This window comes from Carcharodon carcharias, chromosome 3, assembly GCF_017639515.1.
Source record: "Carcharodon carcharias isolate sCarCar2 chromosome 3, sCarCar2.pri, whole genome shotgun sequence".
In the NCBI taxonomy this organism is placed as follows: domain Eukaryota; kingdom Metazoa; phylum Chordata; class Chondrichthyes; order Lamniformes; family Lamnidae; genus Carcharodon; species Carcharodon carcharias.
In genome coordinates this window covers 223,707,589-223,730,105 of record NC_054469.1, presented here as the reverse complement: position 1 = coordinate 223,730,105, position 22,517 = coordinate 223,707,589, and the positions used below count along the sequence as shown (strand labels likewise).

Here is a 22,517-nt window from a genome sequence, read left to right as displayed (position 1 = left end):
TGACAGAGGCAGCTGGCACCTTGGTTTGATGTCTCATCTGAAAGACAGAACATCTGACCATGCGGCACTCCCTCAGTACCAGGGAGTTGAGAACTTACTGTAACAGGGACTTTATAAAACTCATAAATAGTATGGAAATGATTGAGAATTTAATGAACTCACCCTGGCAACACATGGTCTATGGACTTTCATACATAATGCAGAGTGCAGTAGACCTTCATTTTTAGATTAAGGAGACCAGCATTTTGCAACATAGTGAATTGTTTTTATACTGACATGTTCATAATTGTGCATCCTCTTTATTATTTATACTTTATTTTAATGATTGTCTATAATTATGTCATGAATTATGATTGTCTCTCCATCTGTCCATCCATCTGTCTGTCTAATGGTTAAACGATAATGTAGATGGACATAAGAGGAGGTGATATAAACATAAAAATAAAGGTGTTTGATACAGTGCCACTCAACAGACCTGTGAGGAAAGTTATAGGTCATGGAATAAAAGGGGCAGTAGCAACGTTTATACAAAATTGGCTGAGGGATAGGAAACAGAGAGTAATAGTTATAATTAGAGTATTTTTCAGGCTGGAAGAAGGTTTGTAGTGGGGTTCCCAGGTATTGGTATTGGGACTCTTGCTTTTTCTGATATATATATAAATGATCTGGATCTTCGTGTGCCGGGGACAATTTCAAAGTTTGCAGATGACACAAAACTTGGGAGAATTGTAAACTGTGAGGAGGACAGTGTAGAACTTCAAAAGGACATTGACACGTTGGTGGAGAGGGCAGGTAGGCGGCAGATGAAGTTCAACACGGAGAAGTGTGAGATGATACACGTTGGTACAAAGAACATGGGAGAGACAGCATAAAATAAAGGATACTATTCTAAAGGGTGTGCAGGAGCAGAGAGACCTGGATGTATATGTACATAAGTCATTAATGGTGGCAGGACAGGTAGAGAGAGGTGTTTCTAAAGCATACTGTATTCTTGTCAACATTAATAGGGGCATAGAGTACAAGAGCGGGGAGGTTATAACGAACTTATATAAGACACTGGTTAGACCTCAGCTGGAGTATTGTGCACAGTTCTGGGCGCTACACTATAGGAAGGATGTGAACGCAGTGGACTGAGTGCAGAAGAGGTTTACAAGAATGGTTCCAGGGATGAGTCACTCCAGTTATGAGGAAAGATTGGAGAAGTTGGGACTGTTTTCTTTGGACAGGAGAAGGCTAAGGGAAGACTTGATAGAAGTTTTCAAAATCATGAGGGGTGTGGACAGAGTAGATAGGAAGAAACTGTTCCTGTTCGTAAATGGATCGAGAACCAGAGGGCTCAGTTTTAAAGTGTTTTGCAAAGAAGCAAATGCAAGGTGAGAAAAAGCTTTTTCACACAGCGAGTAGTTAGGGTTTAGAATACGCTGCCTGGAAGTGTGGTGGACGCAGGTTCAATTAAGGCATTCAAGAGGGCATTGGATGATAATTTAAATAGAAACAATGTGCAGAGTTACAGGGAAAAGGCAGGAGATTGGCATTAAGTTAAAATGCTCAGAGAGCCGATGCAGACATGATGGGCCGAATAGCCTCCTTCTACACCGTAACATTTCTGTGATTCTGTGATATGAGGGAAAGAAAAGTGGCTTATAGCTTACAGAATTAGATGAGGAAAGATAGGAGGATCTCAAGTGCATAAACAACAGCATGGACTGGTTGGGCCAAATGGCCTGTTTCTGTGCTGTATAACCTATGTAAGATTTTTATGCTTAAATTGCTGGAGTGGGACTTGAACTCACTGATCCACATTTGCACTTGGTCAACAGCAAGTAGAATAACTTATCCTAAGAATCAAAATAACTTTTACATGAGTTTGCTGGTGTTACAGATTTGGCCTTGATGTTATTATGCACGGATTGGAAACTCAGTGAGGTTGATCATTGCTCTTGAGGTTTGTTCACTAGTTTGATCCCTGGAACGAGAGGGTTGTCCTTTGATGAGATGCTGAGTAAACTTAGTGAATACTTTCTGGAGTTTAGAAGAATGAGAGGCGATCTCATTGAAACAAAGAAGATTCTGAAGGGTGTTGATAAGGTAGACACAGAGGATTTATTCCCTTGGCTGCGGAATCTAGAACACCTCAGTCTCAAGATAAGGGGTTGATTGTGTTGGACTGAGATGAGGAGAAATTTCTTCACTCAAGGTTTGTGAATCTTTGGAATTCTCTACCCCAGGGGATTATGGATGCTCCATATGGAGTACATTTAAGGCTGAAAAAGGCAGATTTTTGATTTCTCAAGGGAATCAAGGGATCTGGGGAGTTGGGAAAAGAGGAGTTGAGGCAATAAATCAGCCATGACCTTATTGAATGGTGGAGCAGGCTCAAGGGGCCATATTGGCTAAACTTGCTTCTATTCCTTATATTCTTATGTTGATAGTGATTTTCTGCTCACTCTGTCACTCACTATCAGCACATATCAGAAATTTGTGAGCATGGGATCTCCCAATACAGAGCCTTAGTGAGACTGCATCTGGAGTGCTGTGTACAGTTTTGGTTTCCTTACTTAAGAAGGGGTATAATTGTATTGGAAGCAGTTCAGAGAAGGTTCTTCTGATTCCTGGGATGAAGGGGTTATCTTATGAGGGAAGGTTGGACAGGTTAGGCCTGTATCCAATGGAGTTTGGAAGAATGAGAGGTGATCTTATTGAAACACATAAGATCCTGAGGTGACTTGACAGGTTGGATGCTGAGAGGATGTTTCCCCTTGTGGGGGAGTCTAGAACTACAGGACACAGTTTAAAAATGAGGAATTTTCAATTTAAGATGGAGATGAGTAGAAATTTTTTCTCTCAGAGGGTCATCAGTTGGTGGGATTTTCACCTCCAGAGAGCAGTGGAGGCTGAGTCATTGAATATATTCAAGGCTGAGTTAGACAAATTTTTGACTGACAGGGAAGTCAAGGTTTATTGGCGGGGAAAGTGGAGTTGAGGCCACAAGCAGGTCAGCCATGATCTTATCGAATGGCACAACAGGCTCGATGGGCCAAAAGGCCTACTCCTGCTCCCAACTCTTGTGTTCTTGCAGCACAGGGGCTTTCTTGCCCTCTCAGTACATACTCCGAAAACTAGGTCATGAAGCCAGTACACGCTCCATTTATGACACTCATCATCCTGATCATTTCACAGCTGAACAGAAGTGCATGACACACCACGTAACAGGGAGCGAGAGAATATCTGACCCTCATGTACAACTGAATCTCTGACTTGGGCAAATACACCAGGGCAGATTAGACAGGTTACTGCTCCACGTAAAGAGCTTTACTTTTCATAATGTATCTTTAGGAGTGTGTTAATCTTCATGTTTAAATTTCAAACGTGAAGTCCCTGTCATGCCGGATACACTGTTTTGTAAAACTTACCCAATTGCTTGTAAAATACGGAAGGCTTTTCCCCTCGAGGCAATTAATATCTTTAAAATACTGCGCAGGGTAAACTAATAATATGTTTATTTAAAGGCCTCTTTATTGCTCCTCTGATCCTGAAAGCATATTAACTTTTACTTTCAGTGCAGCCTCCTTGCAAAGCTGCTCATCAAAAAGCACAACGTTCACTGCAAAACTTTATTGACGTGGGAAAAAAAATGGCTGCATACGAAATAACATCTAAACTGTCGATGGTTTGAAAGGCTCCTTGGAAATTTGGCTCTATGCCCACTTGCTCCTGACAGGGTATTTGAGCACATTTTCCATGTCAGCAACTCCTATTAATTCATGTTGCTTTCAGCTGCAAAACCTAATCAAACCGAATTAAAGCAAACAAACCCTTAGCACACTAAAAAACTCTCATTTTTAATCAAATGTTGGATGATCTTCAGATACGTACTCATTTCCATTGCCAAGATTGTGATATTGTGCCATGAGAGTTGCTCGCGGTCCAATGATTTTGCAGTCATCAAAGCCCCAGAAGCTATGTCAATGTAGAAGAATCTTGTGGGATCGGTGGATCGATCGATTGAATATCTTTGAAAGTGGAAGACAAGAGAGGAAAATGCACCATTAATAATCCACATAATTTTCTTACATCTGCAGAAAGCGATTAAATATAACTTAGGATCAACCCAAATTTCCCAGATAACGGTTTCCTCTTTTCAAAATTCGCTGGTTAAATATTATTCCAAGAGTCTTCTGAAATGGATTTTAAATATAGCGTATTCACCCTCCTTGAGCACTGTGTATAGTTTTGGTCTCCTTATTTAAGGAAGGATATAATTGTGCTAGAGGTCTTGTGGCACAGCGTGGTGCAGTGAAGTGGTTCAAGACGTACTTCAGGACTTGATCGCCATGGAAGGTGTGTTCATAATCAAGCCAAGCAGGTTGGGTATCAGCCTGTAAATCCTGCCTGATGGCAGGTAGTAAGAGTGAAAGTTTCCTGGTCAGCCATGCTGTGGAAGGCCATTGGCATGGACTTACCAAGGCTCCTTTGACAGCACCTTCCAAACCCACAACCACTACCATCTAGAAGGACAAGGGCAGCAGGTAGTTGGGTACACCACCACCTGGAAGTTCCTCTCCAAGTCACCCACCATTCTGACTTGGAAATATATCTCTGTTCCTTCACTGTCGCTGGGTCAAAACCCTGGAACTTCCTTCCCGACAGCGCTGTGGGTGTACCTACACCACACGGACTGCAGCGGTTCAAGAAGGCAGCTCACCACCACCTTCTCAAGGGCAACTAGGGATGGGCAATAAATGCTGGCCCAGCCAGCAAAGCCCAAATCCTGTGAATTCATAAAAATAAGTCGACTAATTCAACAGAAATCCATGGTTGCCAGCACCCTCCTAGGGCTTGGTACCTGGAGGAGGAGATACTTGCATTGGAGGCAGTTCAGAGAAGATTAGGCTGATTCTCGGGATGAAGGGGTCACCTTATGAAGCAAGGTTGGGCCTATACTCATTGGAGTCCAGAAGAATGAGAGATGATTTTATTGAAACATTATAAGATTCTGAGGGCGTTTGACAGGGTCGATGCTGGGAAGATGTTTCCTCTCCTTGGGGAATCTAGAACTAGGCTGCACAGTTTAAAAATAAGGCGTCTCCTATGTGAGAGGGAGATGAGAGAAATTTCTCCTCCAAGAAGTTCATTAATCTTTGGAATTTTCTTCCACAAGGAGCTCTGGAGGCTGGGCATTGAGTATACTCAAGGCCGAGATTGAGGGATTTTTGATCTACAAGAGAGTCAAGGGTTTTGGGGGAAGACAGGAAAGTGGAGTTAAGGCCATAATCAGATCAGCCATGATCTTATTGAATGGTGGAGCAGGCATGATGGGCCAAATGGCCTTTTTTTTTTTACAGGATTTGTTGCCCATCCCTAATTGCCCTTGAGAAGGTGGTGGTGAGCTGCCTTCTTGAACTGCTGCAGTCCATGTGGTGCAGGTACACCCACAGTGCTATTAGGGAGGAAGTTCCAGGATTTTGACCCAGCGACAGTGAAGGAACGACGATATATTTCCAAGTCAGGATGGTGAGTGGCTTGGAGGGAACTTCCAGGTGGTGGCGTTCCCATGTATCTTCTGCCCTTGTCTTTTAGATGGTAGTGGTCGTGGGTTTGGAAGGTGCTACCTAAGTAGCCTTGGTGAATTCTTGCAGTGCATCTTGTAGATGGTACACACTGCTGCTGCTGTTCATTGGTGGTGGAGGGAGTGAATGTTTGTGGAAAGGGTGCCAATAAAGTGGGTAGCTTTGTCCTGGATGCTGTTGAACTTCTTGAGTGTTGTGGGAGCTGCACTCATCCAGGCAAGTGGAGAATATTCCATTACACTCTTGACTTGAGCCTACTAAATGGCAGTCAAGATTTGGGGGGGTCAGGAAGTGAGTTACTCGCTGCAAGATCCCTAGCCTATGACCTGCTCTTGTAGCCACAGTATTTATATGGCTAGTCCAGTTCTGTTTCTGGTCAATGGTAACCTCCAAGATGTTGATAGTGGAGGATTCAATAATGGTAATGCCATTGAATGTCAAGGGGCGATGGTTAGGTTGTCTCTTGTTGGAGATGGTCATTGCCTGGCACTTGTGTGGCATGAATGTTACTTGCTGCTTGTCAGCCCAAGCCTGGATTTTATCGAAGTCTTCTGCATTTGGACATGGACTGCTTCAGTATCTGAGGAGTTGCGAATGGTGCTGAACATTGTGCAATCATCGGCAAACATCCCCACTTCTGACCTTACAATGGAAGGAAGGTCATTGATGAAGCAGCTGAAGATGGTTGGCCCTAGGACACTGAGGAACTCCTGCAGTGATGTCCTGGAATTTAGATAATTTACCTCCAACAACCACAACCATTTTCCTTTGTGCTGGGTATGACTCCAACCAGCTGAGAGTTTCCCCACTGATTCCCATTAACTCCAGTTTTGCTTGGGCTCCTTGATGCCACTCTCAGTCAAATGCTGTCTTGATGTCAAGGGCAGTCACTCTCACCTCACCTCTGGAGTTCAACTCTTTTGTCCATATTTGAACAAAGGCTGTAATGAGGTCAGGAGCTGAGTGGCCCTGGCAGAACCCAAACTGGGTGTCAGTGAGCAGGGTATTGATAAGCAAGTACCACTTGATAGCTCTGTTAATGACCCCTTCCAATACTTTACTGATGATTGAGAGTAGACTGATGGGGCAGTAATTGGCCGGGTTGAACTTGTCCTGCTTTTTGTGTACAGGGCATGCTTGGGTAATTTTCCACATTTCCGTGTAGATGCCAGTGTTGTAGCTGTACTGGAACAGCTTGAGCTGCTCCTTATTTGTATTATCCTATGAGACCTCAGTTCATGAAGGAGCCTGAATTCAGAGACAAGTCATAAAACAGATGTAAGATCTTACAGATGCAAAGCATCTTGGAGTTTAACATCGGTTTATTATTTTGTACACAAAATATAGTGGATTGAATATTTCACAGCTTCTGACATTAAGTCAGCGTATTGTGCACAGATTTAATATGGAGCCTTTGCGTATCCTACAATATCAAAGTATGGGGCAACAATGGAAGGAGTTCTTTTTTTACTTGTTCATGGGATATGGGCATTGCTGTCAAGGTCAGTATTTATTGCCCCTTCCCAATTGCCCTTGAGAAGGTGGTGGTGAACCATAGATATGAAAATATGTCCCACTACATGCCCTAATGCTTGCTGCTAGGAGATGCTCAAGTATTTACATAGTTGATGGTTTCATAGAATCATAGAATAGTACAGCACAGAAGGAGGCTATTCGGCCCATTGTATCTGTATCAGCTCTGTTAATGAGCAATCCAGTTATTCCCACTACCTGTTCTTTCCACATATCCCAGCAATTTTTTCTTAATCAAGTAATTAACCAATCCCCTTTCGAAATCTACAGCTGAATCTGTATCCACCACCCTATCAGGTAGTGTGTCCTAAATCCTAGCCACTTGTTATATACCAAAGGTTTCCTCATGTCTCCTCTTGGTTCTTTTACTAATCACTTTAAATCTGTGTCTTCTCATCATTTGACCCTTTTGGCGTCCTCTGGTGGAATCATGGGTCTGAATTCCCTCACTTCCTGCTGCCTGGCAGCCTGAGCCACACCCAAACCTTACAAAATGAGGGAAAGGGTAGGGGTGGAGGGTTGAGGCACAAAGACAACCAGCAGGCTTCTTGGGACACCCCTGTGCCCTGATGCAAGCACAGGGAATTGAGGGAGGATGGCTGAAAGCATGCGCCATCCCCAATTCCCCAGCCTTGCTATCAGTGAAACACTGGAGCTCGAAAACCTACTTCAACCACCAGGGGCTATGCTTAGAAACTCCACCGCAATGTCAAAATGGGTGGAGATCCATTACAATAGATCTCATCATTTTACAGACATGTCCCCCGTTGGCAAATGTCATGAACAAAAATTAAAAATTGGCTCAGCTGCTTATCACTGGACAGGAATAGGTCATTTGGCCCATCAAGTGTTTACCTTCATGGGCCCCATCTTTGTCGAATCCCATTCTCCTGCTGACTCTCGGTATCTTCCAATGTTCCTCTTTTCCAAACGGCTGTCGAGTTCCCTTTTACATAATTTATAGATGCTGCAATGGCTTTTAGCAGAGTTTCAAAATTCAAACCACTGCCTGCGTTTTGAAAGAAATTGCTTTTTGAAGCTCCCCCTTTGATTCTAATGCACTGCTTGCAGCCGAATGTCAATCATTCAGCAAGACTGTGCGTTTAGTTTGTACAAAGATACACGAGAAAAAAAAGGGCATTGGAAAAACGGATTGAGAAAGGGCTATTCAGCTCATTCTATTCTGGATATGATAACCCTGTAACTACATCAGTTTGGTTTGCTCGAACAGTTCGATCTTTCTTTTAACATAAAGAAATTTAAATCACCTTTTCGATGGGATATTTACAAGTCCTTAATAAGCTGCAAGTCATTCTAAACGACAGGATTTGCACCGCTTAGCCCTACAGCTGAGATATTTAGTTGCAAAGCACCTGCTTTGGTTGATTGTGCTCTCACCTTTGAATCAGAAGGTTGTGGGTTCAAGTCCCACTCCAGCACTTGACCTAAGCTGGCAATACAGCGGCAGTACTAAGGGAGTGCTGCACTGTTGAAGCTGCTGTCTTTTGGATGAGACAAAGGGTGGAATTTTACAGGCCCTCCCACCGGCGGGATTTTCCGGTCCCGTCGCAGTCAATGGACTTTTGAAGAGCTTGCTGCATTTTACAGCCATGACCCCGCCATGATGAGTCTGTAAAATTCCACCTGTAAACTGAGGCCCCAAGCGCCTGGTTAGGTGGGTGTAAAAGGTTCCGTGGCACTGTTTTGTAGAAGGGCAGGGGAGTTCTCCTTGGTGTCCCGGGCAGTATTTAGCCCTCAATCAACATCCCAAAAACAACTTACCAGGTCATTATCACATTGCTGTTTGTGTGAGCTTGCAAGTGTGCAAATCGGCTGTCATATTTCCTACATTATAAGAGTGAGTACACTTCAAAAGTACTTCATTAGCTGTAAACATTTTGAGACGTGTGGTGGGTGTGAGGAGCGCAACTGAAATGCAGGTGTGTTTTTTTTTAAATCAGGCACTGAACAGCCTCCTATGCCTCCAATATGGTGGGTAGGAAGTGTGCTCTCATTAATGTTGTCCTCCTACCTCTCCCTGGACCATGACCCCACCACTGAACATCAAGCCATTGTTTCCAGGACTGTCACTGACCTCATCTCCTCTGGGGATCTCCCTCCCACAGCTTCCAACCTGATAGTCGCCCAACCTCGGACGGCCCGCTTCTATCTCCTACTCAAAATCCACAAACAGAACTGCCCCGGTAGACCGATCGTCTCAGCTTGCTCCTGCCCCACAGAACTCATTTCTCGTTATCTTGAATCCCTTCTCTCTCCCCTTGTCTAGTCCCTTCCCACCTATATCCGTGATTCCTCTGACACCTTACGTCACATCAACAATTTCCAGTCCTCTGGCCCCAACCGCTTCCTCTTCACCATGGACGTCCAATCCCTCTACACCTCCATCCCCCACCAGGATGGTCTGAGGGCCCTTAGCTTCTTCCTCGAACAGAGGCCCGAACAATCCCCATCCACCACTACTCTCCTCCATCTGGCTGAACTTGTTCTCACGCTGAACAATTTCTCCTTCAACTCCTCTCACTTCCTCCAAATAAAAGGTGTGGCTATGGGTACCCGCATGGGCCCCAGCTATGCCTGTCACTTTATGGGGTAAGTGGAACATTCCTTGTTCCAGTCCTACTCTGGCCCCCTTCCACAACTATTTCTCCGGTACATCGATGATTACTTCGGTGCCGCTTCATGCTCTCGTCGGGACTTGGAAAAATTTATTAATTTTGCTTCCAATCTCCACCCCTCCATCATTTTCACATGGTCCATCTCTGACACTTCCCTTCCCTTCCTTGACCTCTCTGTCTCAATCTCTGGTGATAGACTGTCCACCAATATCCATTACAAACCCACCGACTCCCACAGCTATCTCGACTACAGCTCCTCACACCCCGCTTCCTGTAAGGACTCCATCCCATTCTCTCAGTTCCTTCGCCTCCGTCGCATCTGTTCCGATGATGCTACCTTCAAAAACAGTTCCTCTGACATGTCCTCCTTCTTCCTTAACCGAGGTTTTCCACCCACGGTGGTTGACAGGGCCCTCAACCGTGTCCGGCCCATCTCCCGCGCATCCGCTCTCACGCCTTCTCCTCCCTCCCAGAAACATGATAGGGTCCCCCTTGTCCTCACTTATCACCCCACCAGCCTCCGCATTCAAAGGATCATCCTCCGCCATTTCCCCCAACTCCAGCATGATGCCACCACCAAACACATCTTCCTTCACCCCCCCTATCGGCATTCCGTAGGGATCGCTCCCTCCGGGACACCCTGGTCCACTCCTCCATCACCCCCTACTCCTCAACCCCCTCCTATGGCACCACCCCATGCCCACGCAAAAGATGCAATACCTGCCCCTTCACTTCCTCTCTCCTCACCGTCCAAGGACCCAAACACTCCTTTCAAGTGAAGCAGCATTTCACTTGCATTTCCCCCAACTTAGTCTACTGCATTCGTTGCTCCCAATGTGGTCTCCTCTACATTGGAGAGACCAAACGTAAACTGGACGACTGCTTTGCAGAACACCTGCAGTCTGTCCGCAAGAATGACCCAAACCTCCCTGTCGCTTGCCATTTTAACACTCCACCCTGCTCTCTTGCCCACATGTCTGTCCTTGGCTTGCTGCATTGTTCTAGTGAAGCCCAACGCAAACTGGAGGAACAACACCTCATCTTCCGACTAGGCACTTTACAGCCTTCCGGACTGAATATTGAATTCAACAACTTTAGGTCATGAGCTCCCACCCCCATCCCCACCCCCTTTCTGTTTCCTCCTTCCTTTTCTTTTTTTTCCAATAAATTATATAGATTTTCCTTTTCCCACCTATTTCCATTATAAAAAAAAAATATTTATTTATTTATTTTATTTTTGTTTTTTTACATCTTTTATGCTCTCCCCACCCCCACTGGAGCTATACCTTGAGTGCCCTACCATCCATTCTTAATTAGCACATTCGTTTAGATAATATCACCAACTTTTAACTTTAACACCTATGTGTTCTTTTGTATTATTGTTGTTGACATCTTTTGATGATCTGCTTCTATCACTGCTTGTTTGTCCCTACAACCACACCACCCCCTCCACCTCTCTATCTCTCTCTCTTCGCCCCCCACACACACACACCTTAAACCAGCTTTTATTTCAACTCTTTCTTGGACTCGAACTCAAGTTCTGTCGAAGGGTCATGAGGACTCGAAACGTCAACTCTTTTCTTCTCCGCCGATGCTGCCAGACCTGCTGAGTTTTTCCAGTAATTCTGTTTTTGTTTTTGTTATTATTATTAATGTTGTATGTTGGTTGGACTGGCTGACGAATGGCTGCTGAGACCTTGGTATGCCTAACCAATAACTGGTTTATTGGATATAACAGAGCTATATATAGATATACATGACTAGTGTTATTCTGCCTAAACTAGAAGCATTCTCCCTCTTGACTCTTGGGGGTCATGTGTCTCTTACCTCATCATTATCGGAACATAGGAGCAGGAGTAGGCCATTCAGCCCATCAAGCCTGCTCCGCCATTCAATATGGTCATGGTTCATCATCCATTTCAATGCCCTTTTCCAACACTATCCCCCTATCCCTTTATGTCATTGATATTTAGGAATTTGTCAATCCCTGATGGTGGATGGTGCTATTTACATAGCCCCACACATTAGCCCTTTCAACCCTAACATTACAATTATGAGCTGGAAGTGTTATACCTGTCATCTTGGTCAAAGCCATAAAAATTAGTGTGCGGTGTCCACACCTAAAACAAGCGTTAATCCCTTTGTACATGGGAACAAGGGTGTCTATGGCCGATTTGAGGATCTCAGGCCAGCCTGTGATCTAACAATGGCCTTTAAATGTGACTGCCCCTTATCTCCATGCTCATGCCAAACTGGTTAATTCCACTGCTCTTTCCTGACCTGGTTATGCCTCCATTTGGTTGTCCCCTGTCTTCCTCAGCTGAGGACTACCGAGACGCCAGCAGCAGCCCTATCATCAGCCATGACCGGTGAAACGAAGCCTGAGGCCCAAAATTGGATGTGCCTCAGGCTTCAGGTCACAGAGCAGGAGCTGTTTCCCCTTGACCCTACTCACCCCTACCCCACATGCCCAAAACTAGGTGCACACCTATTTCTGAGCGTGTTGTCTTTGGGAGAACAGAATAGTAACGAAAACCCAAAGCATGTCTGAACTGGATGAATAAAAACAGGATTTAGTGATTGACAATCGATGACACTGTGATCATTGTTTCTAGGCCAGAGCACAGGCTGAGCATCTGAACCATTAAAAACATTTGGTGACAAACAGATGGGTTGAAATATTCTCCATTAATTCCTTTTGGACTGACATTGTAAATGACTGCCGGTGAATTCTGGGGGGCGGGGGGGGTGGGGGGGCGGATTTTAACTAGCAGTTTAGGCTGAAGCCATCAGTTATATTCCCTCTGGCCTGCGATGGAATGCGTCTGCAGCGATTTTAACCATTTGGTGCATTTTGGGCGGCAAGTGACTGCTCAGCTGTGGAAACCTGGGGACAATGTGGTAAGTATGGGGTTTCGGGTGGTGGGGTTGGGGCACAGGGCTGGGGAAGGAGGGATGGAAAGAGGTGAGGGTGTGGATACCAGAAAAAAGAACTTAACTTGAATGGTCTCTTCTGTTTCTGACCTCTCACCTATCTTTATCCGGTTGGGAAGTGGCAGCAACTGCTCAGGTCAAAGTTAAAATTACAATCGTGATGATGCCGTCTGAGTTTGATGGGTATATTGAAGGGGCCCCACTGCTTGTAGGCGGAAGACTTAACTGCCTGCTCAGAAGATGGTTGGGTCCATTTGAGCCAAAGGCAGGCAATTCAACCAATGGATTTCAATCCCTGGCCCTCCCAGATTCTGCCAAGCACGGTTACAATTGGCCATGCCCAGCTCCTTGTTTAGTGACGGGAAATCGTTTCGAGGGTGAATAACATTGATGAAATCATCACTTAACATTCTAGACAGCATGACAGGTGAGTTCCTTCGGAAGGTAGGAAACCTATAGTTATCAAGGGCCTCAGAGGACACAGGTATTAAGTGGGATACAAGAGAGGGAGAGAGTGCTGCTCAGGAACGTGTTCTTGATGAAGTCAGGACACTTGCCAATTCTTTTTCTGCTTTTGGGTGAAGCATTTCTCAAAGTCGGTATAACATGGTTTATTGCCAACAAGGATTAAAGGAAGAGACCAGCAATGAGCCAGTGGGTGATAGTCTCTTTTGGGCCTAATTTGAATGGCCTTTGCCTGGTGTTAACTCCCTCAAAAGGAGGTAAATGGCCTCATGGCCCCTTTAATGCCAGCCTTGCTGCTGACACAATTTTCCAAGGGGCCAATTGCCAGGTGTCCAAAGCACTGCCTGATTCAGGCAATAGGAAATCAGGGCCCCGTGATGTGAATAAGATTTCAATTGCCATTTTAGCTCTGAATTGGCTGAAAACTTTGCAGAGACTTCCAGGGGTGATGGAAGAGAACAGCCTGGTCAAAGCTAAGTATTGAATTATTTTTGGAGTCCCCGGAGGAGCAGGATTTCAGAAGGTTAATCTAGGCCGCTGACCCCTCCAGCAATGCCTACCTTCTGTGAGCCCCTTCCTGGCAACAGTTCCTGTTTGTTTTCCTGCGCTGAATCCAACGAGCTGAGTCGAGGCAGCCTGTTTGGCTCCTTGTGACATGCCTGGTGTAAGTAAATGAAACCAAAGCCTCAAAATCATCAGGGGGTTGTGGGGGGGGGGGGGGGGGGGGGGGGGGGGGGGGTTGGGGTTTGGGGGGGAGTGGATTGGGGGAACAAGCAATGCATTCCATTGGCATTTCTCCAAAGGTCTACATCTACCCCCTTGTGCCAATCACCACTGGTGTGAACAAGGGCTTCGATGTGAAAATTAATCTTGCCGGAATGTTCTTTACTATCATGCAGATTGAGACTGGTGACACTGCCGAATTTATTAGGAACCGTAAACAAAGAATGTTCAAACCCGATTATCTACGAGGGAAGAGGGGAACAAATTACATTTGGTGATGGTGGTGCCTTAGTATTTAAGGAACAATATCCCACCTCGTAGAACGTTTTGTTTGTGTTGCTGGAAGAGAAGAATTCTTCACTAAGTTGGTTCGTCACAGGTTGAAGGTATGAATTCAGAACAATATATAGTAAGTACCATCTAAATAGGGTGATATCGGCAGTGTCTGTTGGACTCTGGTGACTTCCTCTGAGAAACCATCGGATCGTAATCTGTAAAGACTGGAAACATCTGCTTCTTCGATAACATTTAAGCTGTTTAGATCCAACTTTTTTTCTTGCTTTTATGGGTCACTAGCAAGGCGAGCAGTTGCTGTCCATCCCTAAATGTCCTTGAACTGAGTGGCTTCCTCAGCCATCTTAAAGAGTAGTTAAGAGAGAAGCACATCACTAAGTATCCGGAGTCACACGAAGGCCAGGCCAGGTAAGGTTGGCAGATTTCCATCCCTAAAGGGCATTAGTGAACCAGATAGGTCTTTATAACAATAGATGATAATTGTTGAGATTAGCTTTATATTCCAGACTTTTTATTAATTGAATTTAAATTCCACCAGCTACCATGGTGGGATTTGAAACCACACCCCCAAAGCATTAAACTGGGCCTCTAGATTACTAGCTGAGTGACATTACCATTATACCGCCATCGCCTTCTAATGGGCATTGAGTCGTGGTCAAAGCTACCCGGAGAATGGGATACTGCAGTGAACCATTGAGATTATTTTCATTCGTTCCCAGGATATGGGTGACATTGGTAAGGTCGGCATTTACCGCCCATCTCTAATTACCCTGAGAAGGTACTGATGAGTCATTTTGGCCAAATATGGCTTTACATTAATCAGAAAGCAGCACAGGAAAATGTGGGGATTGTCATCTGTAATCCAGTTCTTCTATGGTATGTTTTTAGTGGTAACAAAAGTAATATATATGTTGAAATGATGAAACTATCTGAGCCAACCGGACCAGAAATTGCTGTGAAACCCGAAATTAGCCAGCACTTCATTAAGAAAAAGTACAAAGCTTTCAAGAACAATTTACAATGACCTGGGATTGGTTAGCAGCCGTTCCTTCTTGACGATTCTAATTCTGATAGCTGCAGGAACACACAGTACTTGAACTAGTTTTACTAAATACAGAAAAGAAGACATGTCTAAATCAATCTCTTCAGTTTTTGTCGTTCCAAAGCTATCTTTAGGAATAGTCACTTACAATCCTTTACACCACATTCCTCTCATTGTCTGAGCTGCTTCTACCAGGCTACTTTAATTAAAACTTATCTTTGCCAGTGTCCTCGCTTGTTAACTGGTTACATTTTCCACTATGGGTTGGCTATGTAAAGAATTATAAGTTTATCCTGACTTTATTCATGTAAATTAATTCACATGGATAAGACAGTTTGAAAAACACATATATAACATACACACACACATATGCACAAAAACACACAACAGAGATCCACAATAAAAAACAACACACATGCACCCCCTCCAAACACACACATATACACATATACACACACAAACACCCCCCACCCCCACCTCACCCAAACAATCTGGAACACGTACAGAACAGTAGGTTAAGCAAATGCCAGATGCTTTTCTCTTTCAGACACTGTGGGGCATGCTCGAGGGCAGTAGTTTTCAAACTGGGGACTGCGGACCCCTGGGGTCTGCAGAGACTTTCTGGGGATCCGTGAAATAATATGAAGATACGAGCTGGGAGGTGGGAGTGGAGTGAGGCTGCCACAGTGCAGAATGGGCTAATGGTCTCACCGTGGAGGGGGGTACACATGCAGAAGGGCTGAGGCCATCACAAAAGTAAACAGCTATTTTTTGAAAATTTATTAAAATATTCTTTTCATGCAGCACTTTCAAACCATGTCTATTATATGGTATTATAATTTAAACGGGGGGATGCATAGTTACTGATCTATTTGAAAAGGGCTTCTTCAACCAATGGAATTTGTGAATCACTACTTCAGGGAGTGCAAACAGGACAGCGCTGGGATGGGTGGTGAGCATTATTCACACCCTTCATGCTGCACAGCATTGTAGTAAATCAGGAGGAAGAAATCTGCAGCAAAAATAACCAAGCAGTATAGATTATGAAGGCACTTGGAGATATGCCAGAAAAATGACAGAAGGAATGTATAATCTGAGTCAGACATTATGCAACCAAACTTTTTTACCAAGGCAACCTGTGCGTTGATTGGACTAAACCTTGTGACCAGCCAGAAGAATGGGAAATGTGCTAGTTCATAAACTGTACCCCCAAGATATAAAAGCTACAGGACGCTGTGGATAATGCACTGGCATCTGGTGCTAAACTACTACCAAGGGCCATGAAGGCTTGGTGAATCAGTTATTGGCTGAACTCTAGTAAGGAGGATGTTACTGTTGATTCATTGGTGCTGTCCCTGAGATAAAAATACACTGAGGCTCATTGCCAACGTCACTACATACCTGATCGAGTTATTGGCTGCATCTGGGTCTTTTGCCGAAACAGTTTGGATGGTGGTGCCAACTCCGACATCTTCATAAACTTCCACCTGGTAGAAGGTCATGTCGAACTGTGGCGGTTCATCCACATCCTCGACAGCCAGGACCACCCTGGTCGTATCCCGGAATGGACCAAAGTTTAAAAACCGCAGGTCCAGATGAGTATTGGTTCCCTCCACGGTCAATGTGTAGCTGTCCTTAGTTTCAAAATCCAATGGCTTAGAGAGGGGGCGATGGCGGGGGAGGGTGGAGAACCAAGGGATGAATAATCACATGTTAGGAATTTATTTCTTCATAACATCGCCCAACTTCACCTGTGTCTCAGCTCATCTGCTGCTGAAATGCTCATTCATGCTTTTGTTACTTTTAAACTTAGGGAGGGTGTTCCAGAGTCTGGGGTCAAGGCAACTGAAGGTGTGACCACCAATGGTGGGGCAATTAAAATTGGCGATGCTCAAGAGGCCGGGGCTAAATGAGCACGGAGACCTCTAGAGCTGTGTGGCCGAAGGAGATTCAAGAGCCAGGGAGGGGTGAAGCCTTGGAGGAATTTGATTTGACTATACCAACGTGTTCCCGGCTGGTCTCCCACATTCTACCCTACATAAACTTGAGGTCATCTGTAACTCTGCTGCTCGTGTCTTAGCTCACACCCTGTCGTCCCTGTGCTCCCATTGGCTCCCGGTCAAAAACATCTCCATTTAAAAACTGTCATCCTTGTTTTGAAATCTCTCCATGGATTAGCCCCTCCCTATCACTGTAATCTCCTCCTGCCCCACAACCCTCCAAGATCTCTACACTCCTCCAATTCTGGCCTCTTGAGCATCCTCAGTTTTGACTGCACTGCCATTGACGGACATGTCTTCAGCTGCTCAGGCCCTAGGTCTGGAATTCCCTTCCTACATCTCTCTGCTCCTCTGCCCCACTTTCCTCTTTTGAGACACCCCTTAAAACCTACCTCTTTGACTAAGTTTATGGTCATCAGACCTAATATCCCCTTATGAGGCTCAGTGTCAAAGTTTGCTTTATAACACTTCCAGTGAATCGCCTTGGGGATTTTATTACCATAAAGGTGCTATCTAAGTACAAGATGTTGTTGTTGTTCTGTCAGGCCATAGCACAGTACATTAGAGCTCCAGATTCTGCCACTACATTGTACATTGCTATCTTACCTCCTTTAAGATGATGATGCCAACTTGGTTGCTATTATCTGTGACAATGTCAAATACATTCATCCCATCACCATCGATGAAACTGTAGCTCAGTTCGGCATTTAACCCCTCATCTGCATCTTTAGCAAGAATTCTCCCCACTGCTGAGCCGACCACTGCAGACTCCATCACAGTCATCTGATACAGCTCTGGGTGAGGATAAAAACACATACGCACATTAACTATGCAATTTTTCTTGGGATGTGGGCTTCACTGGCAAGGCCAGCGTTTATTGCCCATCCCTAATTGCCCTTGAGCGGGTGGTGAGCCACCTACAACCGAGGGGCTTGCTGGGCCATTTCAGAGGGTAGTTAAGAGTCAACCACATTGCTGTGGGCCTGGAGTCACAGGTAAGCCAGACCAGGTAAGGGTGGCAGATTTCCTCCCTTGAAGGACATAAGTGGACTAGTTGGGCTTTTACAACAATTCAGCAGTTTCATCAACATCATCTTTATCATTAAATTAGGATTTTATTTCAGATCTATTAATTAATCGAATTTAAATTCCACCAGCTGCCATAGTGGGTTTTGAACCAATGTCTCCAGAGCATTAATAGGGTCATAGAGGTCTACAGCACAGAAAAAGGCCCTTCGGCCCATCGAGTCTGCACCAGTCAAACAAGTACCTAACTATTCTAATCCCATTTTCCAGCACTAGGCCCATTGGCTTGTATGCCATGGCATCGCAAGTGCACATCCAAATACTTCTTAAATGTTATGACGGTTTCTGCCTTTACCACCCTTTCAGGCAGAGAGTTCCAGATTCCCACCACCCTCTGGGTGAAAAAATTCTTCCTCACATCCCCTCTAAACCTCCTGCCCCTTACCTTAAGTCTATGCCGCCTGGTTATTGATCCCTCCACCAAGGGGAAATGTTCCTTCCTATCTACCCTATCTATGCCCCTCATAATTTTATACACCTCAATCATGTCCCCCCTCAATCTCCTCTGCTCCAGGGAAAATAGCCCCAGTCTATCCAATCTCTCCGCATAACTAAAACTCTCCAGCCCAGACAACATCCTGGTAAATCTCCTCTGCACTCTCTCTAGTGTAATCACATCCTTCCTATAATGCGGATTCCAGAGCTGCACGCAATACTCTAGCTGTGGCCTAACCAGCGTTTTATACTTTTATAATCTTGACGTCTGGATTGCTAGTCCAGTAACATTGCAAGTATGCAAGGCTTGGTATTTAAATAGACAACTACTAAACTTTACAATCCTGTTATGGTCCCACACTTTGCTTCATCGTTTGAAGTACACATCTGCACATACAATTTGGATTAACTTTTAAGTGAAAGTACTCATTAAACCAATGTGCCTTTACAAATTGGCACTAAGTAATGAGATGTAATCACGTTTTATTCATGGCTCCAAGTTTTGTCCCTCTCCCGAGTAAAAATGGTTTCAGAAGGCAACATTTATATTTGGGTTTAAGAGCTGAATTGAGGAAAACAGGGTTTCCAGAGTGAGCAACAGCGTTAGGTTTCCCCCTAGTGGCGCTGAGAGAAAACTCTCATCTCCGTCCAATCTGTCCATTTCCTCTCTTGAGGGCATTTAGACATTAACAAAAGGCTTAAGCATCCCACTAACACCCTTTCTACACTGCGGTGATTTATTTTTGCTGTAATATATAGTGATAAGGGTGCTAAATTTAGATTCCCAAGCACCTCCATAAAGCGCTTAGGGTTATTTCCTTATGTTAAAGGCAAGGCATTGTTTTCAAAAGATCATATTCCAGTGCTAATTGGAGCTATTTCGGCACAGCTATTACCGTTTGGGAGTATTAGTGGACAAATGTGGCAGACTTTTGTCTGCCCTTTTAATAGGAGGTGTTAACCTTTAAATAGATCCATTGAAACTTGTGTTAAAATAGAGTCATGGGGCAGAATTTTTCCTGCGTTGAGCAGGCTCGGTGGGAGTGAGGTGGGGGTGGGGGGGGTGGTGGATGAGAACCGGACCGCCGCCCGGCGTAATCCGCGAGCGGTAGCTCACGCTCAGCGCTACCTGTGCGGGTGGGGGGGGGGGGGGGGGGCGCCGGGGAGGAGGGAGAGCCGGGGCCAGCGCTCTTTCGCACCTGACGCACAGAGGAGCACAGCGATTTCCCTGGAGCACGGAGCTGCCTCAGGGAGGTGGAAGCACTTTTGAAAATAATTACCAAAAATCGATAAAAATCCAGTGAAACACGTCCCCCCACGTGGCGGTGCCGCACGAGGTGGGACATGTCTTTGTGTTTCAGGAAAGCCTTTTATTTGATTCGCAAAAGCTTTTAGGAAACCTCGGCCCGCTCGTGGATGAGATTTCCTAAGAGACGTGTAGGCCACTTGGGCCTTTTCGCCCGCCCGACAGCCGTGAAGTTGTGGGACGGGGCAGCGTTGGCTTGGACGTGAATTAATTCGTCAATGGCCTTAACGGGCCTATCAATTATCGGCGGGCACCGCAGCCGACTCTGGCGCGCGCCTGATGTCATCGCAGGTCATTTTACGCGCCCAGCGTGTCAGGCCCCCCCACCAACACCCCCCCCGCCCACCCCCACTCCGCATGCCAACTGAAAAATCCTGGCCAAAGTAAAACCATCAAGCGCCTATTGGTTAATGTTACTGTAATTCTGGTCTTCTGTCACTTACAAACTGGTATCTGCTGAAATATTTCACCAGAGAGACTGTCGGGCGTGGGAGCAAGTACGTTCACAGATTTTGTCCTTAACAAGGAGATGAATGCTACTGCTGGGAATGGGACACGTGACATTTCAGGCAACTATTGTCAGCGTCAAGCCCAGTTAGTACGTTCATACAGAAATACAACTTGTCATTATCGCCGGCCTGATTATTTCTCCCCCTGAAAGTAGATTAATGAACGTTAGTGAAAACTGAGGAGAAAGAGCTGATTTTTTTTTCACTCGTTATGTTTATTAACGGTGAACTTGTGCCTCATACCAGAACTGCACAGTGAAACGGAAAAGTAAATGACCCAGGGTTTTGCTGTAAGAATGACAGTGAGGTAATCGGTGCTTCGAGTAAATTGGACAGCAACTTCTGCCGTCTGCACATGTACAGTTAAACATGGGAATCCAGGGCCACTCTGTTCCTCCACAGGGTGTACTGTTGCAGTCCTTGCCAATAGACTTGGCACTGAAATGACTACAGCATCACAAACTTAGGTTACTTGGCCACTATTTCCACACTAAGAACTGCTGTTGCGTTCAGGAGCAAGTGATTTTTTTTTTTACGGCATAATAAGTGATGGTTACTGCTGAATGATGTCTCTGCACTTGAATCTTGCTGAAAAGAGTGACATATTGCTTAGGCTTTTCATCCGGCACTCATCAGGACAAATGCAAGAATGCCAAATTTCAAACAATCACAACAATTTATACTACAGCGGAAAAAGGTTTTGACTGGTTGACAACTCGGCTCTGATTGGCTGAGGCATTGCCATGGAGAAAGCAACAGGGAGCTATAGCTTCCCAAAATCCCGGCTAATTCACAAAAAGCGCTTATGAACATATTTCTTTTGCTCACAGAGAACGGGCTCCGCCTGTGTATGAATGTACGCCGCTTCTAGCAACCGTAAATGAGCCACATTACGAGCTCACCTGATTATCTTAAATTGGTTGTTAGTGTGGCTATTAGCACACTCAAGATTGTTCAGCAAGTGCTGCCCAATTGCGGAATCACATCTAACAGCACAGGTTTTGTTCAGGGTTTTGCGAGCACAGGCTGGTTGAGTACAGCCTGTAGTCTGCCAATTATGAACAACCAAAGGAACACACTGTTTGAGTCGATCAGCCAATTGTTGGGATGTAGGGCCTATGTCTCAGGCATTACACTGGCACCGAAATTCATAACACAATGTTGTGTGGTAGGCAGAACGTCTGTTGGACTGGTGGCAGTATCCTGTTCCCCCCACCACCGCCCCCCCCCCACCCCCCACCCCCCAGGATGTTGACAGTGGGAGATTCAATGATGGTGGTGCCATTAAATGTTAGGTTCTCTCATGTTGGACAAGGCCATTGCCTGTGTGTGGTGTGAATGTTACTTGCTGCTTTTCAGCCCTAGCCTGAATGTTGTCAGGTCTTCTGCATATGGACATGGACTGCTTCAGTATCTGAGGGGTTGTGATGGCACTGAAAATATCCGTGAATATTCCCATTTTTGATTTTATGATGGAAGGAAGGTCATTGATGAAGCAACTGAAGATGGTTGGGCCTAGGACATTACCCTGAAGAAGTCCTATAGAGATGTGCTGGGATTGAGATGATTGACTTCCAACAAGCACAAACATCTTCCTTTGTGCTAGGTAATGATTCCAACCAGTGGAGAGTTTTCCCCCTGATTTCCATTGATGTCAGTTTTTTCTAGGGCTCTTTGATCCAACACTTGGTCAAATGCTGCCTTGATGTCAAGGGCAGTCACCCTCATCTCTGGAGTTCAGCTCTTTTGTCCATGTTTGGACAAAGGCTGTAGTGAGGTCTGGAACTGAGCGACGCTGGCAAAATGCAAACCGAACATTGGTAAGTAGGTTTTCTTGTGCAAGTGCCGCTTGATAGCACTGTTGACCACTCCTTCCAACATTTTTCTGATGAGGGCGGTAATTGGCCAGGTTGGATTTGTCCTGCTTTTTGTGGACAGGACACAGCTGGTCAGTGTTCCACATAGCTGGGAAAATGCCAGTGTT

General features: G+C 45.1%; 1 protein-coding gene across 1 annotated transcript in view; it reads right to left on the bottom strand.

Moving 5' to 3' along the window:
• Positions 1-22,517, bottom strand: part of LOC121276089 (cadherin-20-like) — a 66,998-nt gene that overhangs the window by 22,355 nt on the left and 22,126 nt on the right. The window contains exons 5-7 of the mRNA XM_041184026.1: positions 17,804-17,991; positions 16,599-16,852; positions 3,877-4,013 (exon numbers count right to left, since the gene is read on the bottom strand). Of these exons, the coding sequence (XP_041039960.1) occupies positions 3,877-4,013; positions 16,599-16,852; positions 17,804-17,991 (579 nt within the window). The remainder of the gene's footprint in view (positions 1-3,876; positions 4,014-16,598; positions 16,853-17,803; positions 17,992-22,517) is intronic.